The 19185-nt window shown below is 53.1% G+C and overlaps 5 protein-coding genes across 5 annotated transcripts; 3 read left to right on the forward strand and 2 right to left on the reverse strand.

Annotated features, from left to right (window-relative positions):
• Positions 1 to 1425: 1425 nt before the first annotated feature.
• Positions 1426 to 2582, forward strand: W97_04713 (NADPH2:quinone reductase; the record flags this gene model as incomplete). The annotated part of the gene is made up of 2 exons (XM_007782602.1): positions 1426 to 1462; positions 1585 to 2582. 2 exons carry the CDS (start codon positions 1426 to 1428, stop codon positions 2580 to 2582), a joined length of 1035 nt encoding a protein of 344 aa, XP_007780792.1.
• Positions 2583 to 2621: 39 nt separating this feature from the next.
• Positions 2622 to 5798, reverse strand: W97_04714 (uncharacterized protein; the record flags this gene model as incomplete). The annotated part of the gene is made up of 4 exons (XM_007782603.1): positions 2622 to 3830; positions 3889 to 4688; positions 4742 to 5333; positions 5388 to 5798. The coding sequence occupies 4 exons, from the start codon at positions 5796 to 5798 to the stop codon at positions 2622 to 2624; spliced, it is 3012 nt and encodes a 1003-aa protein (XP_007780793.1).
• Positions 5799 to 8571: 2773 nt separating this feature from the next.
• On the forward strand, positions 8572 to 10433 carry W97_04715 (uncharacterized protein; the record flags this gene model as incomplete). Its single annotated transcript, XM_007782604.1, has 4 exons — positions 8572 to 8822; positions 8876 to 8943; positions 9000 to 9252; positions 9308 to 10433. The coding sequence occupies 4 exons, from the start codon at positions 8572 to 8574 to the stop codon at positions 10431 to 10433; spliced, it is 1698 nt and encodes a 565-aa protein (XP_007780794.1).
• Positions 10434 to 16482: 6049 nt separating this feature from the next.
• W97_04716 (uncharacterized protein) lies at positions 16483 to 17398 on the forward strand (the record flags this gene model as incomplete). The annotated part of the gene is made up of 3 exons (XM_007782605.1): positions 16483 to 16650; positions 16811 to 16939; positions 17036 to 17398. 3 exons carry the CDS (start codon positions 16483 to 16485, stop codon positions 17396 to 17398), a joined length of 660 nt encoding a protein of 219 aa, XP_007780795.1.
• A 297-nt stretch (positions 17399 to 17695) lies between these two features.
• On the reverse strand, positions 17696 to 18741 carry W97_04717 (uncharacterized protein; the record flags this gene model as incomplete). The annotated part of the gene is made up of 4 exons (XM_007782606.1): positions 17696 to 17790; positions 17856 to 18023; positions 18073 to 18604; positions 18718 to 18741. 4 exons carry the CDS (start codon positions 18739 to 18741, stop codon positions 17696 to 17698), a joined length of 819 nt encoding a protein of 272 aa, XP_007780796.1.
• Between the last annotated feature and the right edge of the window lie 444 nt (positions 18742 to 19185).

Here is a 19185-nt window from a genome sequence, read left to right on the forward strand (position 1 = left end):
CTTGCCCGTCTCGCTCACACCTCGTTTCCAACTGCTACCCCGTAAAATGTATTCAACGATGAATTCTTACCGTTCTCCTGCTCGATCGTCATTTTCACTGTCACCCGATCTCCTCTGTTCTCCCAGATCGTCCCCGCAATTCGACCCGGACCATTCGGGGCCACTACACAGCTACGGCCTTAACGAGAGTTACGTCCACCGCAGCGTACCTAAGGAGGGGCATACGACAACAACGCATTCATCAGCTTTGCGGACACCTTCTGTCAACTCTGTGAGCTCAGCGTGCTCCTTCCAAACGGCTGCATCGTCAACATCTGCCGTGTCCCGCTTTCTTCGCCACAAGAAGTCTCCGCGGCACGAGTCCTTACGACAGCTCCGCGCAAAAGAGTCCGACGCCTGTTTGCAGCAGCTCTACGAGCGGCAGATCATGGATTACCTGAATGGAAACGTCTCCTTTGATCCTGCGAGCATTGGCTGCTACATCAGGCCATCAACATCAACTTTCGACTACCACTGAAAGATGTCGAGACCGAGGTTGCGACGATGGAATCGACTGGGAAGACCTCGTGAGTTCGTGATACGCCCTGCTCCTTGCATTAGCAGCACTGTAATCCTAACACCCAGCCTTGCGCATCATGTCACCCCTGCTAAGCTTGCGCTGCGTCACGCTCCACCATCGAAACCATCGAGGCTACGAGGCAGCCACACCGTCCCCCAATTGCTAGCATAACACTGACGGGCGCGCAGCTTACATGCCGGGCCGGGAAACACGCAAATGGAAGGACTAATGACCGCTTACCTCCCAGCGTCACTACGATACCAGACGTAATTTGCCGGCAGCCACATAGCGCGGAGAAGGGACGGGCTACCAGCTGTCAAAGTCAAGGACCGGTGTGACGTGGGCCTGGTCGTAACAGAAGCCGCTGCGATGACTGAGCTGCTAGTCCGAGGATGATTTTAGAGGCATCCGGGCCAGCGGGATTGATAGCTTTCTGAGGCTGAGTGGGTACAATGTATATCTCGAGAAGGAGTAAACATGTCGGTGGGTGGAGCGGGGTGTATCCGGGCAATGATGGTTTATGGAGAGGCATGAATTCACCATTAAAGAGTTGTTTGTTATGCCTAGATGAGGTCGTCGACCTATCGGTCGGACCTGTTCAGTGCTTTTGAGGGCGCCATCGTGCTCTACTTGTTCACGCCTCCTCATCTTCAACGACTTATCCGAAACTGTGATGCAGTACATCTCGAACTGCCCCGCGATGCCCCACATCGTGCGGCAGTCGGCACGCTCAGGAACAGAACGTCATACCTTCAGCGTTCCTGAAAACGCCGCACGGAGACAAAACCCTCTACCATACACGAAATAGTGCCTTCAACACTCTATCAGGCTTAGAGATTGCAAAGCCGGCGCGAAACTCATTCAGTATGCCAGACAATCTGCCAGACAAGATGCGCGCAGTCGGTAAGTAACCTACTGGTTAGGGCACATTATTCTATCCGATTGTCTTCCCAATACTACTCTCAGGACCTCGAGCTCTCCTGTCACAAAGGAATCAGCTAGGACACTGATACCTCAACTTCCAGCCATCAAGAACTCCACCGGCCCCGCAGACGCCCTCCACATAACCACGCTGCCTCTCCCCAAGCCCACCTCCTCCCAAGCCCTCGTCAAGATCCACGCCTTCGGCCTCAACCGCATGGACCTCCTGCAGCGCGAAGGCCGCTACCCCGTCCCACCCCAAGCGCCCTCAACCCTCGGCGTCGAGTTCTCCGGCACCATCGTCTCCTTCCCTCCCGGCGCCGAAAACCCCGAGGACTTCGCCGAAGGCGACGAAGTCTTCGGCCTAGCCTACGGCGGCGCATACGCCGAGTACATCGCCGTGTCGACACACATGCTTGTGCGGAAGCCGGCCGAGCTGAGCTGGGAGCAGTGCGCGGGCATCCCCGAGACGTGGATCACGGCGCTGCAGGCGCTGTATCTGGTGGGCGGGTACGCGCCGGGCAAGAGCGTGCTGTGGCATGCGGGGGCCAGCAGCGTGAGCATTGCGGGGATACAGTTGGCCAGGGCGGATGGCGCGGCCAAGGTGTTTGCGACGGCGCGGCAGGATGCGAAGTGCGAGTTTTGCGTCAAGGAGCTGGGGTGTGATGGCGCGTTTAACAGCACGAGAGAGCAGCCGGGATGGGCAGAGGAGGTGCTGAAGGCGACGGAGGGGAAGGGCGTGGATATTGTGGTTGATTTCGTGGGCGCGGATTACTTCCAGGGGAACCTGGATGTGCTGGCTAAGGATGGGCGGGCGGTGCACTTGGGAGCCATGAGCGGGACGAAGTTGCCTGCGGGCGTGGATATCAGTGCTTTTATCAGGAAGAGGATTAGATTTGAGGGAAGCAGTCTCAGGAGCAGAGACGAGGAGTATCAAGGGAAGCTCAGAGACCAGCTGGTGGAGCACGCGTTGCCCAAGTTTAAGGATGGGAGCTTCAAGGTCCTTATAGATAAGGTGTTCGATTGGGAAGATGTGGTAGAGGCGCACAAATACATGGAAAGCAACCAGAGCAAAGGTAAGATCATATGTAAGATATCGTGAGCCACATGCTCTTGACCAAGCTCTTGTCTGATCTTCGTCCTACTTCTGCTTCATGGTGTCAGGCCACCAGGTGTCCCACTTCACGAAGAAGTCCTGGGCCATTCTCGACCTCGAGCGGCACTTCTTCGCTGTATCTGCGTAGATATCCACGATAGCATCAAAATTGCTGTCCTTCTGCGCTATGAGGAGCTTCGCGACGAAGATGCTGCCGCGACTGCAGGCATTCAGGTGCAATTTCGACGCCTCCTTTGATGAGACCTCGGTATGGACATCTTTCAGCAAGGTCCAAACCAAATCATCGTCGGGCGGGCTAGGAAGGCCTTTCTTCTTGGCAGAATCTATAAGCTCACCCAGCACACCTGACGCCTTGTCCGCCACCTGCTTGGTAGGAGTAGTCCTGATCAGGCGTAAAAGCGGCAGAATGACTTCCAGGGCGAGAGGGTTGGCATGCTGCTGCTTGACGAAGATGGACAAGAGATCCAGAACGCGATTCTTGAAATTGACGACGGTCTCCTTTGCCCCTTTGCCCTCTTTCTTCTTATCGGCTAGCTTTTTCCTTTCTGCCATGACTTTTGCGAGAGCTGGCTCAATCGCAAACATCTGATCATCATCCATGTCCGATCCGTCGTCTTCATCGGAGTCGACATCCTCCTGGTCTCCGGCTTGGAATTTGGACGTCTTGAGTGTCTCCGCCAGCTTCTTCTCGAATTCCGCTACTTCGTCTTGGTCGTCATCCGAGTCATCGTCCGAGTCGTCATCGCTGGCTGTAGAACCGTTGGATGATTCCGTACTGCTGCCTCCACCCTCGTCTTCGTTTCCGTTTTCAAGCTGGCCTTCTGTTATCTCCACGTCTGACGCTTCTTCGTCCTCGTCATCGTCCATGTCAGAACCGGCTTGGTCGAATAACTCTTGCTGGCCCGCAAGGTTTTCTCTCTTTTCCAAGATGTTCACAAGCGACTGAAGTCCATCACGAGTCAGCTGAGCTGCAAATGTTGCAAACACCTGCTCCGCAATAGCGCGGAAGACGCTTTGCGGCTTCGATACGAGACTCAGCAAGATCTCGAGTAGCAAGTCGAACGAAGTGTCGACAGCCTTCTTAGATTCGAGCGTTGACTGATAGCAAAGCTGCAGTTCCTCAAGTATCGAGACGGCGTCCGGTTCTCCATTGTAGAGCTCTAGCATCGCGAAGGAGTACAAGAGACTAAAGGCATGAAGCGCGGACCTCTCTGGTCCACCAGCACCTGTCATCTATTAGGAGTTAGTGAAGAGCGTGAGGCACATACGTTCTCCATCACACGAGGCTTACCCTTTGCGAAATTGAGCCTAGAGCTTCGTACGCTTCTTGTATGACCTTCAGCGTTTCCTCATCGTGTTGAACGGCAACCTTGTATGTCTTTTCTCGACTTAGATTCCGAATACTATTGACAACAAGAAGTGGCGAAGGATCTTCGGGTCGACCTGCAAGGATGTGTTTCAAGCACGACTTCAGCCGGACTTTCAAAACAGCGCGGGTAGCATCAGATACAGGCAGCGAGGGAGAGGTATTGTCAACGTTGGTAGGAACGAAGTACGCTAGGATGACGAACTGTGTGACAACTCTGTCACGCCATGATTCTCCACTCGGCATGAAGGCGTCAGGCGCACGAGGACTCTTGACAGCAGTAACAAGGAGATCGGCGAGTGTCTGCCGGCGGGAGTTGGCCTCGCGCTCGTCTTGAGTTCCGGGCCGCGCCATCAGGTCGCACAGCGAAGGGACCAGCTTGATCATTGCATCAGCGTCTGCTAGCCCCATGATGTTCTCCACTGTCTTCGTTTTTGTAATCTTGTCGAAATTGATTGACCCATGCTCCGAGAATAGGCCGGCGATAATCGTGGCAGCGAGCTCAGGCTCCCTGCTAACTCTGGATTTCATCGCCTTCAGCGAACCTTCTGCAGCGCTGTGAAGGTATCGCTCCTTGTCATTGATTTGATTGATCAAGGATCTTATAAGGTTCTGGCTGAAGGTAGCAGGAAAGACCCAACCGGGAGCGGTCAGCAACACCCTGGAGAAGAGCTGGAACCCCCATGATTTGCGTTCATGTGAGGCGCTGCTCGAAAACAAGTTGTCTAACAAGCGAAGTGAGTAGGCAGAAGATATAGGAGCAAAGAGACTGACTTACCATCAACGACTACGTCCCAGAACTTCCAGAATTCTGATACATCCGTACTGGACGACCCACCTTTATGTTTCGAGTACTTCTGAATGACGGCAGTGATGACTATGAGCCATGCAAAATTCAGATGTGACTGTGATGCTCCGGATTTGACAGGCTTTTTCTCGCCACCGTCATGATCTGTCGCGGAGCTTAGGTCTCCCTTCATCACTTTGGCGAGAGTTCGCCGTTCTTTCGTGCACAAAGGATCTTTCTTGTGCCACACATCTTCCGGAAGCACGCTATCCGGGAATTTGTTTCGAACAGACAGCCATACAGCAACACCTTCAAGCGTCTTCTCTAGCTTATTGGTTTTCAGAGCCTGCATGAGATCTCGAGCTCGTGTCTGCCCATGCTCGTCTGCGTCAAGGCTCTCTGCGAACTCGTACAAGATTTTCCCACATTCCTCGCGTAGCCATGGCGTGAATAGTGCAAGATTGCCTATCAAATCTAGAAAATTGATCCACTTTTCCTCAGGCGCCGAAGGTTGCACGGCGATTGAAGATCGGAGGACAGCTTGCCACGCAAAGAGACGACCTAAAAGGTGATCTCTCTTTTCCTGCCAGACGGTTAATATGAACGCCTGACGTGACAAGACTGTTGGTAAATTTACCTGGCCAGCCGCTTTAGCTTCCGGCTTAGTGCATTCAATGATGAGAGAAAGGAGGTCTTCAGCGGTTAATGTGAAATCTGGTATAGGCTGACTTCTTGGTCCATATAGTTTGCGGAGGACCTCTGCCAAGGCCACGCCATATCCTAGACGAGCTGCTTTACGTCCGCTGCATAGTCCCCGAATTAGTCTTCTGAGGATTCTCTCGGCAGACGCCGACGTTGGATTGTTTTCTGGATCCAGTCTGGAGATGAGTTCCTTTGCCGCTTCAATTCTGCCTGTCTCGGCTTCGGATGCAAGGTTCTCATAGATCTTTGCAAGTTTAGAGTCCTCTTCGGTATACTGGCGCTTCCGCGCAACTGTATTCGCGGACTGATCATCATCTTCCGCAGCTCGTCGCCTTTTGCGAGGCATGTTTCCGGTTTGTGAACGTGACATATAGTCACGCTCTGTATCCTGCCGTGGTGCTCGCGTCAACCAGAAAGTTTCAGATGCGCCGGCGAAAGGTTTTGCCGAAGCGCGGAACGCCTCAGGCTGCAGCCGCTCTTTGAGCTATCACGTGACGGTATCAACGCCTAGCTCACCTGCAGGAACGCAGCTTTGCGTTCTTCCTGATCGACTTCTGACCGGTCCCATTCTGCCAAAGACATCGTCGAGTCTGGTCCCGTCCCCGAGCCATGCATGTGCCACGGGTTCCTACATCGGACCCAACAGTCGGAGATTTGCTAGGAACAGCAACCACGGTTTACAGCTCGCGACGTTTTGGTAGGAATTTTCGTGAGTCGCTCTCCAAGGCTGGTTCCAGCTCAGTCACAGAGATAGCTTGAACAACCCTCACTCATCAGTGAGGGCGATAGACGGGGGCCGATGAGGACGGAGGACAATTATTGTTCTCATCGATTTGCAGAAAGCCATCTTCCCCTAAGGGGCCAAGGACATGTGTGTTATTCGATGTTCCAAGGTGCAGTTTTTACCAAGACAGAATGCTCGAAGAATTTTACAGCCGCAAAGACAGCCTGAAACCTAGCCATCAGCTGCGTCTCGAGGCTGTGAGCACATCTTCACGAGGATTCCACCTGCGGTGTCCATCGCTGCGAAGCATGCATTGATTGGGTCACGGGACTGCGCGTCTGTTTATTGTCGCGCGTCGCGTCACCCCAGCTATCGCCGGCGGAATCTTGACTGCCAGGGGGATGACCCTGCAAGCCTCAGACAAAGGCGCGACGCCAACCTGTCGGCTTGTACAGAAGGTCTTTTGTTCAAATCCTACCTTGGTGGGGTAAAGGAGGTGGAGCCCGCTAGAGAAAGCTGATCTGCGGTCTCGATCGAGGTCAGCCCGCCCCCCACCCACTGAGGCTTGCTGAAGGCTTCGGGTTGTCCGACATTCAGAGCAACCAGCTGTCTCTGTGGAATCGAAGCCGTTCTCGACAGAGGACGAGACGAGTCTCAGCTTTGTGGGAATAAACAATGGCAAGCAAGAAAATCCAACGGGACGGGCCTTGCGGTAACCGAGCAGCCTTCCAAGGTGTCGTGTAGCTAAATACAGGATTCATGCAATGACGTCCGCCTCGACAAGAAATCGAGGAAGGAGCGGCAGAATCACCGATCTGATCACAAGGCTGAAGAGCTGTCGGCGTTTAAGAGCAACGTGAGGACGGACTTGGCCGGCCGAGTTCTCCAGAGTGAGCTAGGTTAGCCGTGCTGTCAGAGAGATCAGACGGCCCACAGACCGGATTGCGTCTTGTTTCGCAATGCCTTGCCGCCTTGATCTTGGCAGGCTTGAGAAAATCCGGATGGACGATATCTCGGTTTCACCAATGGACGACCGCTGAGAGCCTCAGTCGTTCAAGCGTTCGCTTGTCTAAAACGTTCAGCCAGCGCATCCAAGAAGCCACCTCGGGCAGTTCCCTGCTTCTCAGCGCACAATCGGAGCAGTTTGCACCGATGACGACAGCGGCCCGGATGCGGGACTTGTGAGCGGGGTTGTTCTGAGGAAGGTTCGTCGAAGAGGGGATCAGCAAAGCACGCAAGCTGTGGAAGACAACGGGCGATCAGGGTCTCGTGGTGTTGTAGCTAGGTACCTTAGACGGCAACAGTTGTGGTCGGTCCCTGAGGCTCCAGGAGCTCCAGAAGGCGTGGAAGGCGACTGTCTTTGTGCACCCGTTTCTCATTTTCAAGTTGTACAAAAACTCCCCATGTTCGCGAGGGAGGAATGGGAGACGGGTGCACCGTGCTGTGGAAGGAGCTGGCCGAGCAACGCTCGAAATGATTCTGTGCCGGCCTTATGCAGGCCCCTGCAAGCGCTGCACAGCGAGGTGCAACGCGTGAACGGTCGAGCTCGGCGAGTTATTGGCCAAGCTGGGTGGCTGGCCGTGATGCACAACCGTGTGTGGCCGCTTCGAGCATCCCATCGAGTCCCATCGAAGACATGAGCTTTTGCAGCCTTTCCAGGTTTTCCAGCAACCGCGCACCAAGTCAGCCCCCCGATTGGAGGCACGTTGCTGTACTGCAGATCCGTAGAGTAATGTTATCTTAGTAGCCGCTGGTCGGTCGGTTGTGCCGCATGGCCGCATGGCCCATGGAGCGAGGTGCCGCTGATGTGCAGGCTGGCGCTGCTCCTTGGTTGTGCCTGAGCTTCGGAAGCGAGCGCTGCGTGGTGCTGCGAGGTACCAAGGAGTGTGCAGAAGTGCACCGCTAGCTCGGCTTCCTCACATCTCCAGGACAACGCCGAGCTACGGCTTCACGCAGCCTCTCTACCTCTTTATCCCCCCTCCTCCCTTTGCTCTTGCCTCTCACAGTCACCAGAAGGCTCTGCCGACCATCGTTTTGCTTGGGGATCGTGTGCTTTTGGAAGTCAGGGACCGCACCAGGACGATTTGCTTCGGCCTTGCTTGCCCGCCCTGTACACCTTCAATCCAGCCCGCCCACCGATAGCTACACTCGCTTTATCACACATAGCTATTCGAGCCTTCGACCTATTATACGAGCACATCACCCTAGGAGCAACCATTTCGTCAATTGCATGCTTTAGGTACAGTAGTCGAGCATCCGTTACAGCACCCCCAGGAACGACCTCACAGCCGCCTCCGCACCTCTGCTGCACAAGAAACCCGAGACATACACCCAACGGCTTCAGCACTCCTCTAAACTTCCAATTGACTGTGGACTACCATTTGAGCACGCAAAGATGGAGTTCTCATCACCGTGTGCTGCTCTGCAACCTCCTTCCTTCGCGACACATTTCGGCCACAGGCGCGACCTCCCCGTATCACGACAGGCCCGGCTGGCCCAGACAATTGGGGCCAACAGCTTCAACTTCAGAGACTTGAGCATGAAGAAGCCTGAAATAGACTACTTCACCCTCAAACCGGCGAGGGGGTCTTCGCCCACGGCCAGTCTCGCCGCGGACCTGTCCCGGAATTTCCATATCGACCAGAGGTACGTACATTCCTTGCGTGGACAGTAGTGAGACTAGCTCACAAATCTCGCAGCCCGCAACTTCCTACACCACGCCGGTCGCTCTTCGCTCCCAACATCTTCCAAGCGCCTGACAGCCGAGGTAAGAACAAGCCTGAAACTCTGTCCGACTGCCAATGCTTATCCTGTCTGAAGCAGAGGGTGTAACAACACCGCCAATCAGGTGGGAGGGCGTGACAACTCCACCAATATTGTCCTCTTCACCTGGATTCGGCAACGAGTCGATGGACATCTCGCCGCTGCCGCACAAAGCCCCCTTCTCGCGCCTCGCACAGATCAACATCGTGTCGCCGACACCGGAGCATACGCCGCTCGATGAGGACATGATGTCGCTTTGTACCGAGCCGTCGAGTTCCTTGTTGGAGGTACCAAGGCCTCCGAGTGCAGCTGAGTATGTCGTCCACTACCAATGCCTCGTTGGACTGCTCTGACTAACCCCTCTTCAGACGCAAGAAGCCGTTCCCCCGACCATCACTATCTCGTACGAAAGGGTTCTCGACTAACACAATCATCTTGAAGCCTAAAGAGAGCCAGCTACCGGCTTTCACGTTTGGTGCCGTTGGTGGTGAGGCGTCATGTGTGCTTACGCCAACTCTTGACGAATGCTTCACCGAGTCCCCGCCCCAAGAACGAAAGCCGATATTCAACCCATTGATGCCATCGCAGCGCCCAAGGCCGCCTCTCTTCAACATGAGCCGCTCTTACCGTGGCAATGGCTCGCCTGTAACAGGCATCGTCAGGAAACCCGTGACGCGGCCGACGAAGCTGAGCCGTAGATCGCAGAGCGTGTATGCAGCGCCAGGTGATGTCTGGAAAGAAGACAAGAAGTATGCTCCCAGCGGGCTCCAGTCTGTCATGGACATCGATGACACGCATGAGCTCAAGCTTCCGCACTTCATACCCAATTCCAATGACAATCCGGACGGGCTACCTCGCATTGAGCACGGCACCCTCGTCGACGTGCTTGACGGCAAGTACAATCATACATACGATGACATTGTCGTTGTTGATTGCCGGTTCGAATTCGAATTTGAAGGCGGCCACATCCGTGATGCTCTGAACTTCAACAGCAAGGATGAGCTTGCCGACAAACTCTTCGCCGAAAATGCACGGCCAGCCAGCCCAAACACTCTACTGATCTTTCACTGCGAGTACTCCCAGCATCGTGCTCCGCTTATGGCCAGGTTCGTTCGCCAACGCGATCGAAGAGTAAACGAGGAGAACTATCCTCGACTTACCTATCCTGAGATGTACATTCTCGAGGGAGGCTACTGCGCGTTTTACAAGCAGCACAACACACGTTGTCTTGGAACGTACGTCAGCATGGAAGACAAAGCTCATGAACGCACGGTCGAGAAAGAGCTTGCTAAGATTAAAGACAACCACCGCGGCAAGTTAAGCCGCGCACATACGTACACGCTCGGCCAACAACCCTGGCAGGCTTGTCAGATGGAGGACAGTCCGACAGCCATGGGCAGGTCTTATGTCCGCAGCCTCCTTCCAGTCGATCTCATGCTCGACAACGACTTCAACTCTCGACGATTTCATGCTCCTCGCACTGCCTCGTATTAAGCCCATGCATTCTATGGTTAATACGAGTTCTAACTTACGGCGATAGAGATTGACGGCGTTCTTTCTCTGCTTTCGGTTATCAATTGCATCTCGGCATAGCGACACGGTTCCGATGGCATTTTCTGCGGCGTTCAAGCGATTTGACTTTTACCGTCGTTTTCCACCATCACTGGGCTTGCGTCCACGGACTGCAATGCGCATCTCCTACTCGACAACAATATTCCGCGGACCCCTCGGAGGATGCATTCCCGGCATTTGCTTTTCCATGGGAGTCTCAGAAGACAGTCTTCGAGACATACTCCACCGGGCCGCGCTACACAACACCTCCACTTGCTTCGCAAGTACTATCAAGACCGAAACCTGCTATGGCGCTATGGACATTACTGGCGCAGAATCGGCGCTTGGTTACGGGAATCATCAGCATTTCATTTGTTCGCACTCACTTTCTACGGTGCGTCCTCACTATGGCACGGACGCGGATGCCGCTGTACCGGCTGTACATGCTGCAAATTGCAAGGCACTTCCGACATTATCAAGGATCGGCAAACAAACCTCTCAGCACCCGCAGGCCGACACATACGATGTCCACTTCTACGACCTTTCCTACGACTTTTATACCTTCCATTGAGCCTCTTCTCTTCTACTTCGTTTCGTGAGCACTGCTTTGCGCTGCCAAGCTTTATACCCCTTTTGCGCGCAGCGTTATCCTGGAGCACCGGATAGCGTTGTCGTATTTTTCTGTTTTTCGCTTCACTTGCCAGCCTTTGGAAGGACTGGGTGGAAGGTGGAGCAGGGACTTTGTACATACCTTTGGAGCATCTGCAGCGTAGGAAAGGGAAGCTGTCGTTCAGTGGCAAGGCACAAGACTTTTGCATCTGTAGTGCGGTGGCAGAGAGAAGTGAGGAGGGGTCACATACACTGCTGCTTGCTCTATCGCTAGGCAGAAATCCAGACATTGAAAACTTATTTGGACCTCTTGAGCTGCGATTGAACATAGTTGCACCGTGAGACCGATTGAAGTGATGAAGCCACGATAGGGCGAGAGAAAGAGAAGTGTTGAGCTGTGGAACCGCGATCCGGGGCTTTTTGACGACTTGACGTCTCGCAGCGGAGCAACAAGGGCTGCGAATGGTTCTGTTCTGATATACGGAAAGTCTTGAGTTTAGTGGATAAACACGTTTTTGTACAGCTGTCCTGACCTCCCTGCTTACCAAGTTACCATTCGATTATGGACCCACGACATGCCTCAAACGCACTGGGTGTTGGTTTGCCATTAATGTCATCGAAGGCGGGTAGCAACTGTGCTGCATAGAAGTCTCTTGGGTATATTTGAGTGCTGTTGAACACAACGATCCTATGTAGTCAGAGTGCCCACCCTGAGAGAATGCCGGTTTGCTGAAGACGAAATGTAGGATGTGATCCAGAGCCGAGAACTTTTCGGTTCAGAATTACTAAATCCGACCTTCGAGTTGATTTAGGCATTAAAGGTATCCAGTGTCTGAGGATGCCATACATGGACAAAGTGTCAATGATGCTCCGCGAACATGATTGGGCGAAACTGGGACTTCTGTCAGCTTCCACAGTTTCCTCGTGTGAGTCTGAAGTTCTGAACATATAAAACTCGATACTTGAAGATCTGATCAACAAGCTATTCGCCGGAACCGTCAGAGAGCACACCCATACCTACTCCCTAGTATACGGAACACTTACGCTATCATCCAGATGATTTAGCAACCGATTCTTGTACCACTTCTGGGCCTTTTGAGCCTCCTGGCTTTCACCCCGCGGTTTTTTGGCATCGTTGTCGAGATCACCGAGACTCTGATTGAGACAACCTTACCAAATCTGACTTACTTTGCCAATATTCCCACCGTCATCATCTTGACAAAGCTCTTCATACAGGCGGTTGACCACGTCACACTCCTCTCCTGATCTACTGAGATCGTAGCAGTCTTTGATAGACCGGCAAACCTGAGACTGATTGCTCCTTAGTCTGCCAGGCCCAAAGTCGAAGATACTGGTGAATGCCGTATCTGCCTCTGTAAGCAAATCACGAATAGAGCTCTGTATCCAGTCGTGTTCATTGGATTGCTCCTTCAAGGATCTCTTTAGCTCACTCCTGAGCTCAACCTTCTCTCTTTGTCTTATCTCCTTTCTTGTGAATCTCTCCGGAGTGTCTTCCAAGAACTGGCGCGTGAACTCTGGTTGACAAGTTTCACCGTAACCGGGAGGTCTTAAGCTCCTCCACTCAATGCCGGGGTTTTGTCCTTGCTTGAAAATTTCTTTGAGTGCCAGAACTATCCTCTCGTTGACCTTTGGTTCCTTGCCGGTCTTTCCATTCTCAAATCGGTGTCCAACCCTGGTCCTAGTATCGGTTTCTCCTGGAGCGGCGACCGTAGTACTAGCTTGTCCTCAGCCTTAACCGCGGAAGGTTTCGGGCTGTTCACGACTTCGATTTCAACAACATGATCCGGTTGGTTGCGCGCTCCTCTCTTGGGAGCACAGTGCTCTATCATGCATTCAGTACTGTATTTATGAACCTCTTTGGATGTGATCGTGCCTTCTCTTACCTTTGTCTTTCAAGGACAAAAGTGTTGTACATATCACACTGGACACCCCAGTGTTCCACTTGCAGCTTACGTTCGGGCTGCGATCGTTGAAAGTACCTCCCCATTAGCTTCGTCAACTCCCTTTTCAGCTTGTCTTCACCGTTCCGTATCTTTTCGACAGGAAGGATCGGGCCGTTCTCAAGTTTCAGGTCTGCAACTTTTCTGGCCACTGTTTGGATGCAGCCATAATAACACCAAAGGAGCAGGGCTCTTCGGAGCTGAAACGCTGCGTGATTCTCTGCGTCGGATCCGCCTCTCTTTAAGCTTTCAGTCTCTGCCTCGAGCTCCCTCTCTTCCAGCAAGTTAACGCGATCTAGAAATCGTTGCACCGCAGATCTGGTCTCGGCTGCAAGTCCTTTTTGTAGTTCCTGAAGTTCCACCTGGTCCAGTGACTCAGACTCGAAGTCTAGTTGCGTCATATCAACCTCCGAAGACATTTTCCGCCGCAGTTGATTCGAGTAGTCAATTGCCGCCTTTCTCAGCCTCGCGAAGTCCCGTTTTGACTTGTCAACGACTGGCTTCTCGTCCTCATTCCAGTCATCCCAAAAGTCGATGTTCGATTCCCTGAGTTTCAAGAACATAAATTGGTTCAGCCAGCCCTGGATGTCGTAAATCATCTCGATGTTCCCGGTATACCAATTTCTGTTGCCGATAGCAGAAGAGACGTCTTGAATATTGAAAGCTTGCCAACTTTCCATAATGTATCCAATACAGATGGTTCGGAATGGACTAAGTTCTGTGCTACGGTGCCACCAATCGTGATATCCTGTCTGTCCACGTCCCTGATCGAGGGCAAATGTTGTGGGAGGCATATACGGCGTAGTCATCAGGAGCCATGTCAACGAGCTCCGAATGCAAGACTCAAGCCGAGCGAGATACTGTTTCTCGGAATCGTCTTCGTTCGTTTTCACCGGTATCAGAGAGAAAGTTGTGGGGGTTAACAATCAAACGGATCTGCCAACTGCAGTTCGTCAAACGAATTACACGTGTCTGAGAAGGCCAAACCGTACAACATCCCTTCATAATCTACACCCCACATGGTCATAATATTCTCGATTAGTGGAATAGTAGTTCTGTGCGGAATCTTTCCCTGAGTTCTCTTTTCACTTAGGATGCTTGGGTCTCGCTCCTTCCCGGACTCGCCGTCGTTGTCGATCCCTGCGTTCGGTGGTGAGCACAATACAGCCGCGCCCGGTTCGGAGACGCTCGATTTTTCCCTTCTGACAAAATCAGCGGCTCGCCTTTGCCAGAATGAATTGTTTCTGTGGCTGATGCTGTAGTCTCTCGGTTGGCGGCTGCGATCGTTCCTTGGGCGGCTGCCTCGGAAGCATTCGGCCCCTTTGTACCTAGCATCCTGGGCTCGTCGCTTCCTGCGGCTTCGACTGTGTCTTTGTTCGACGCTGGAGGGGTTTCAATAGCATTCCTTCCGGTGGTGTTCGACTTGTTCTCATCTGGAAAAGATTGAAGAGGTCCAGTGCAAGTCTTCTCCTGTGATTCTTCCTCGCCGATGTTCACTAGTACAAAAGACACACCCAGAATCCGCTCTATACACCTGGCAATGGCATGGACCTCTGAGTGTTCTTCTATAGACTCATTGTCTTCTGGGCCGTGACCATTACTGTAAGCATCGGTCCATAACTGAGCTGTAGGTACTGTTTTGCTATATCCCATCCTCAGGTAATATCGCACGTCGGGACCCAGCGGCATTTCTTTTGGGGGGTTCCCGTTAGCAGCATCTCCGGTATCGAGGGAGTAACATGCAATGATGCTGGGGTGGCCATCACGTTGGAGGCTCTAGGTCTACGGATCTGATGTCATGTCGACATATTCTTTCGCCGTCCCGACTTTCGTTGACGGTCCAGTCTTAGAAATACCATCCTATCGCAGGACATATGCAGCCATATTGTTTGTTGCATCGGCGGACAGTTTTATGTCACTGCCTTGCCTGCTGCTTTGTCCTCCTCGATCAGGTACTGAGTTGGCTGTTTGAGAATTGCCACATCTCCATTGATAAACAACTGCATCCGAGATCGCAAGTTTCCGCCATCCTCGCGTGTTGCGGTTAGTACCTCCGCTTTGCCACACGTGCGCAAACTGTGCATGGTATCAACCTTTCTGGGCTCAGCAGTCAAACTCGCTCTTCTGGAAAAGTTCTGGGTATCTGTGTAGTTGAACCTGACTCATCTGCCTATCGTAAAAACCAAATCTTTCCCGATATCTACGTCATCCGACCCTCGCACTAAGCAAAGTTGGTAAACGGTGTTGTCTATAACGAAGGAGCAGATAAAGAGCTGCCCGATGATATCTGATTGTTCAGATACTTCGATGGAATGATTTTGAACACGAGACTTGTCGGCGGCCGGCTTCAGTATGAGTCTATAAGCCATACATGGCCACTGGTGGTTGATAAGGCCCTAGGATATAGGAGTCTTGACTTCGATTTGGGAGCTGCTTGAGATCCCGAATCCCCAGCTTCCTCGACCTCTTTCATCCTGTGCTCGGGCTAAGATGGAACCCGGTTGATTCGGATAGTCTCCACGGACATACACAAGTCCTTCCGGGTGAGAAGCGGTTATCTGAAGAATATTATGCCAGTCTGACACAGATGCAGTCACACCGTTAACGCCGAAATATATCGTCCTTCCCGGGCGGCTCCAGTCGACGCTTGTATAGCAATTACCTGCGCGGGTGAACGTTGTTATTATACTACTCAAGACCAACCCGAAGAACCAGTATGCACTCACTGTCCTCAAGGTCATCACACAGCCATCTCCAAATTTCACTGTCATCCAAGGGGATCAGGCTCCGCCGAAGATTACTCGACTTTACTGAAAGTTTACTCGACATGGGTCAGGCTCGAGCGGCAACGAGCGAAGACGACACTATGGCGACCACGCGAACTCTTCTTCCTGGCAGTATAGGTCGTTAGCCACTGAGGACTTTGGACGCTCTAGATGAATAAATTTGAGAACAATGACATTCAGCAGGGGTTTGTATTGTCTTTCAGAAATCTGATTGTCTCACACTACCCATCACTTTGAAGGGCCTCAGGTACACGAGCTTACCTTAGTTAGAGTGTTTGCTCATGTTACATTTCCATGGGTTACAAGTTTTATCACGTGACTGCAACCCGGCACCCATCCTATCCCAACCTCAGCCAGATAGGTTACCTACTCCCACCAGCCAGGAGAACCCAGAAACTGTGACCCTCGCATCGGCATGGTCTCACTTTCCACCTCAGACACTTCGTACTTTGATTGAAGGACTTCCGGCTGCACAGCGCCCTTACGACCTGATCGTTCGCTCCTTGATCTCCTACTTTCGCGCTCTCGCGCTGTCACGTGACCGCGTGCCGCGCCCGCCCATCACACTTGACTGCCTTCTACCCCCAAGCTACCGGAACTCACCCCCCGCGCACATATGCTACTTCCACGCTACCAATGGATATCGACGACATTCTCGCCGACGTCTCGACCGCGGCGGAACCGCAGGAGAGCCGCGACCTCCAGCAACTGACGCGTGCGTGGGTCGCTGAGCGCGTCGCGCCGGAGGTATTGCCGTGGCCTGCTGGCTTGATGGACAGGATTGAGGGGAGGATAAGACGGCAGGTGGGTATGCTGAATCCGGATCCTTCGTAGTGCAGGCTTCGGATGAGACGGGAGAGCTTGGGAACTGGAGAACAGTCAAAGGGGAAGCAAGGACACGGAATGCATGAGTTTTATCAGCGGGTATCGGTGACAGCTGACATGAGGTGCCGGCAACCTGTAGATTGAGCTTGTAGAAGAGCAGACGGGAAACATGGACCCTAAGGCCAACTTCAGGCTCATCGTCATCCAAACGGAACTCGAGCGGTTCAAGTTTCTGGTGCGGTCGTTCCTGCGGGCGAGGATAGCTAAGGTGCGTTCATATTGATACACAACGAAATATTCAGCAGTTCTCTCTTCCTTTCCATCGGCGGATGTCAAAAGCATTAACTAACACCCACCCTCTCAGATAGACAAATATGCCCAGCACTACCTCTCCCTCGCCGCTCAACAACCCACGCTCCTCGCACCCACCGAACTCCAGTACCTGCAAGCTCACATCGCGCTCCTCTCCCGGCACTACTCAACCTCCTTCCTGAGCGCCTTCCCTCCGAGCCTGCAGCGGCTCGATGACACAGCCGGCGGTATCAGCATGGTCGACGGTCCAGATCTGGATACGGTGGTCTTCTGTCGCGTGTTGCGGGATGTTGGGACCGTGAGGGTTGAGGGCACGGATGTGGAGATGAACATGCGGAGGGGGGATGTTTGGGTTGTGAGGTGGGGGAGTATCAGGAATGCGGTTGTGGAGAGGGGGGACATCGAGCTGATATGAGTGGGCTTGCATGACTTTGGAGCGCTGTGAGTAGACACGAGCATGGTCTGGGGTGGGGACTCTGGGATGGTGCATGGAGACGGCGTTGTGGGAGTTGGTTTGAAGCTGTATTGTTGTGTTTAGCACTGTGAACTGGATCTCATGTCTGTCAAGAAAACGTCGTTGGCTACAATAGTGAAAATTCAAGTGAGAGGATTACATTAACGCCTAGCCGAAACACATGACCATTTCGAGCCTTGCTAAAGACGCGATAGCAGTGGCGCAGGAGGTTCGAAGGCCCGAGTCAAGCCTTGCATTTCAATGCGCCTGAAGCCAACCCAGCATCTGCCCGAAAGCCCGCTTCTGGGCGTCCCTAATCTTCTGGTCCTCGTAATCGCCAAATACCGCGAAGCCTACAAGCCATCCAATTAGCACAGCTCCGACACATTATGCCAGCCGCCGGAAGTCCAAGACTTACCGTGGGGAACGCTGGGATAAACTTCAATCTCGTGCTCAACGCCGGCTTTCTCTAGGGCTCCCTTCCCAGCCTCCCGGACTTCATCCGGAAAGAGGCTATCGTTCTCCACACAGACCATGCATACCGGCACCTTGACTGCTGTGATATCCTCTTTGGTGACCATGGTGCCTGCCTCATCAGCGCGATTCACACCACCCGCACGCAGAGGAGAACCTACCATGAGCAATGGCCCCAGCCTTGATCAGCGGCCCCTGCTTCACGTTTCCAGCCTCCTCGTCCTCCGGCTTGGGCTGACCCCACAGCTTCGTATCCGTGTGCTCGCCAGCCAGCAGAAGGACGTACTTGGCGCCAAAACAGTAGCCCACAGCATAGACACCACCACCATTCGCAACCGCATCGGCAAACTCATCCTTAGCGTTACTGAGGACGGCGTGCAGAAGCGGAAGAACCTTCTCTGGTGTATGCCGAGCGAGCCACATATCAATCACGAAAGACTTGGCGGTCTCTGCAGCACGGAGTTTGACAGTTTCAATCCAGGAGGTGTTCTGGTCTGGGGAGGGAAGCTCGGTACTGGAGTTAGGAGCTGGGTCGCCAGCGAACTGGTCCGGCATTACGACGAGGAAGCCTTCGGCGGCGTACTTGTCGGCTTGGAGCTGGTTGTTGGTCGAGTGGATGCCGGTGCCGCCGGTGAGGAAGAGAAGGAGCTTGGAGGGTGAGTGGGGGTAGTCACTGGGTTTGGTTATGTAGACCTGTGGTGTTGTCAGATGTGTTCATATGAGACTTCAGCGTTGACCAGATGTTTCTTATGTGAAAAGGTTGCGGCCATGCTGTCCGCTGTGACTTTGGAGAGAGTGTTTCTCACGTCGATATCGCCCAGCTTAGTCATCTCCTAGACTTTTTATTAGGTTTACGCACGCACTAGGGACGGTCGAGACACTGACTCCAGTTGGCTTCTCTCCGGCAGCTGCCCTGCCGTCAGCAGTCCCCTATCAAGGGATCATCTCAAGAGCCATACGAGTGGGTCTGTCTGTAACGCAGTGTTCCTGTGACTGTCAGCCATTGAACGTGGCTCGAAGCTTGCTCTACATAGTTCGGCTATGATATGCCTAAAATGAATGCCTAGGTAACCTTGAATAGAGCTGTTGGCGCCGTGTATACATCGAGGGAGGTTTCGGACTTGGGGAGAAATAGGTTGTTCATATTTTCAAAGTCATAAAGCCCTGTCATCATCCGTCATACTAAAAGCAACTGAAATCTCGGCAACACATAAAATACAGGACTTTGATGTTCAAGCCTGCGAGAGAAGAAGCCGAGTGGGATGATGCACCTA

This window comes from Coniosporium apollinis (genome assembly GCF_000281105.1).
Source record: "Coniosporium apollinis CBS 100218 chromosome Unknown supercont1.21, whole genome shotgun sequence".
In the NCBI taxonomy this organism is placed as follows: Eukaryota; Fungi; Ascomycota; class Dothideomycetes; genus Coniosporium; species Coniosporium apollinis.